The sequence below is a fragment of the Octopus bimaculoides genome, chromosome 12 (genome assembly GCF_001194135.2).
Source record: "Octopus bimaculoides isolate UCB-OBI-ISO-001 chromosome 12, ASM119413v2, whole genome shotgun sequence".
Lineage (NCBI taxonomy): Eukaryota > Metazoa > Mollusca > Cephalopoda > Octopoda > Octopodidae > Octopus > Octopus bimaculoides.
This window is the reverse complement of record NC_068992.1, coordinates 64,153,157-64,155,829: the sequence shown is the minus strand read 5'-3', so window position 1 is coordinate 64,155,829 and position 2,673 is coordinate 64,153,157. Positions and strand designations below refer to the sequence as shown.

The window sequence follows — 2,673 nt, the reverse complement described above, 5'->3', positions numbered from 1 at the left end:
CTAAAATCCAAATGGTTTGACATCGTTTAATTTATTTTTAATCGGGAAATAAGGGTCATCTTTTAACACTTTGCTGGACCTCCGAGTCTAATGTGTGTGTGTGTGTGTGTGTGTGAGAGAGAGAGAGAGAGAGAGAGAGAGAGAGAGAGAGAGAGAGAGAGAGAGAGAAGTACTCTTCCAACCAGAAATACTTGTAACGGAGTGGACTCTGCTAAAAGTACCCAAGTCGTCAGGTTTGTAGTTTACAGTTGTAAAAAGAAACTGAAAGTAAATTGTCCGAAAAAGATAGAAATTGTGATAGAAACCGAAAGTGATGATAGTAATATACCACGATTCCACGTAAACAATGTATGTGAAATACATTTAATATAACACGAAATCCGTACATATCCTTAAGGCATCTTTTCAATTGAAAAGATCCTATTTAAGATTAAAACAATCACATTTACAGGAAAACATGACAGTCATCGATGCACAAAATGAGATTCATGACGTAAATAAATCTTCACTAGTCCCTCTATAACAGTTGAGTTCGACCATGCATTTCGCCACATGTAAATCAGTGAATTCGGACCATGAGTAAATTTAGTCCTTGATGGATTCCATTCTCAGTAATAGCTGTGCTTACAGCTACATTACTTAACCCAGTGTAACTCTAATATATGTTCTCACAGCTAGATACTCAACTTGGTGCAATAGCTGAAGAAACGTAGAATAATGCATAGACGTGAAAAACTCAGCCTAAATGGGAATTTCTGATGAAGATCTCCTGCATCTGTAATATACATCGTTTCATACAAAATTTACATCTGTATTAATGTAGCAATAAATGATGTATATATTCTGACAACAAGTCCTTCTTCATGACCACACTACACCACATTAACACCTGAGTTTCTTCTCGGGGAGCATCCATCACCCTTCTATTGTCTGTGTATGAATACCATCATCATTTGGATCAACAAAATTGAGTGAATGGTTGGCAATTTGATGAGCATAGAAGTTGTCAAGACCCATATAGGAAGCCCACCCATCAGATATCAAATGTGTAGTATGAAATTTTAGTATACCAATTGTCCATTACTTTCAGCTTCTATCACAATTTACTTTCACTTTTTTGGACAATTTACTTTTCATATTTTTTTTAAGACAGTGGGGCACACTTTTGTATGTATGCCCAATTCTATACATGTCATATACAATTATATACATGTTTGTGTCCAACATGGACATGAACAACACAATGAAAACCAGCTATCAAACTGTCCAATTCATGCTAGCATGGAAGGTTGACAGTAAATGATGATGATGAGGATGATGATGATGATGATGATGATGATGATGATGATGATGATGATGATGATGATGATACAGACAGAGAGACGTATGAAATAGCATCCCTTACCTGATACTGCAGAATGGAAACCAGCATTATAATCACATGTCACTTCGTTATGGATGAAATCTGAACGGTCATCAATGTAACTGTCATTTATATCAGGACCTCCAACCACAGCACCATACAGTATGATGGGGTTGGTGCCCTTACTCTCAAAATCATCCCATGAGCAAGGGCCAGAGACCTTACATGAACTTTAAATAAAATAGAAATGGGTTTGCTTAAAGAAATACAAAAGAAATTCATTTAGTCTTTATAATAATAATAATAATAATAATAATAATAATAATAATAATAATCCTTTCTACTGTAGGCACAAGGCCTGAAATTTTGGGGGAGGGATTAATTCAATTACATTAACCCCAGTACGCAACTAGTAGTTAATTTATCAGCCCCAGTAGGATGAAAGGCAAAGTCAACCTCGGCAGAATTTGAACTCAGAATGTCAAGACGGAGAAAATGCTGCTAAGCATTCTGCCTGGTCTGCTAACGATTCTGCCAGCTTCCCACCTTAATAATGATGATGATGATGATGATGATGATGATGATGATGATGATGATAATAATAATTCTTTTTTACCAGAGACACAAGGTCTGAAATTTGTGGGGAGGGGGCCAGTCGATTAGATCGACACCAGTGCATTACTGATACTTAATTTATCAACCCCGAAAGGATGAAAGGCAAAGTCGACCTTGGTGGAATTTGAACTCAGAACATAAAACCAGAAGAAATGGTACTTATTCTATTGGTCTCTTTTGCTGAACTCCTCTGTTATGGAGACAGAAACAAACCAACACCAGTTGTCAGGTGGTAGCGGGTGGAGATAAACACAAAAACATGCCCTTATACACATACATACAATGGACTTCCATATAATTTCTGCCTACCAAATTCACTGACAAGGCATTGGTTGGCCCAAGGCTATAGCAGAAGACACCCAAGGTGCCATGCAGTGAGACTGAACCCAGAACCTTGTAGTTGGGAAGCAAACTTCTTATGTATGTATGTAATAGATTTGACTCTTCTACTTGTTTCAGTCATTTTGACTGTGGCCATGCTGGAGCACTGCCTTTTAGTCAAGCAAATCAACCCCAGGACTTATTCTTTGTAAGCTTAGTACTTATTCTATCGGTCTCTTTTGCTGAACCGCTAAGTTACAGGAACGTAAACACACCAGCATTGGTTGTCAAGCAATGTTGGGGGGACAAACACCGACAGACAAACATACACACACACATACATACATATATATATATATATATATATATATATA

General features: G+C 37.2%; 1 protein-coding gene across 1 annotated transcript in view; it reads right to left on the bottom strand.

Annotated features, from left to right (window-relative positions):
* LOC106881023 (endoglucanase E-4) overlaps positions 1 to 2,673 on the bottom strand; it is a 23,930-nt gene that overhangs the window by 3,278 nt on the left and 17,979 nt on the right. The window contains exon 9 of the mRNA XM_052972060.1: positions 1,403 to 1,593. Coding sequence (XP_052828020.1) covers positions 1,403 to 1,593 — 191 coding nt within the window. The remainder of the gene's footprint in view (positions 1 to 1,402; positions 1,594 to 2,673) is intronic.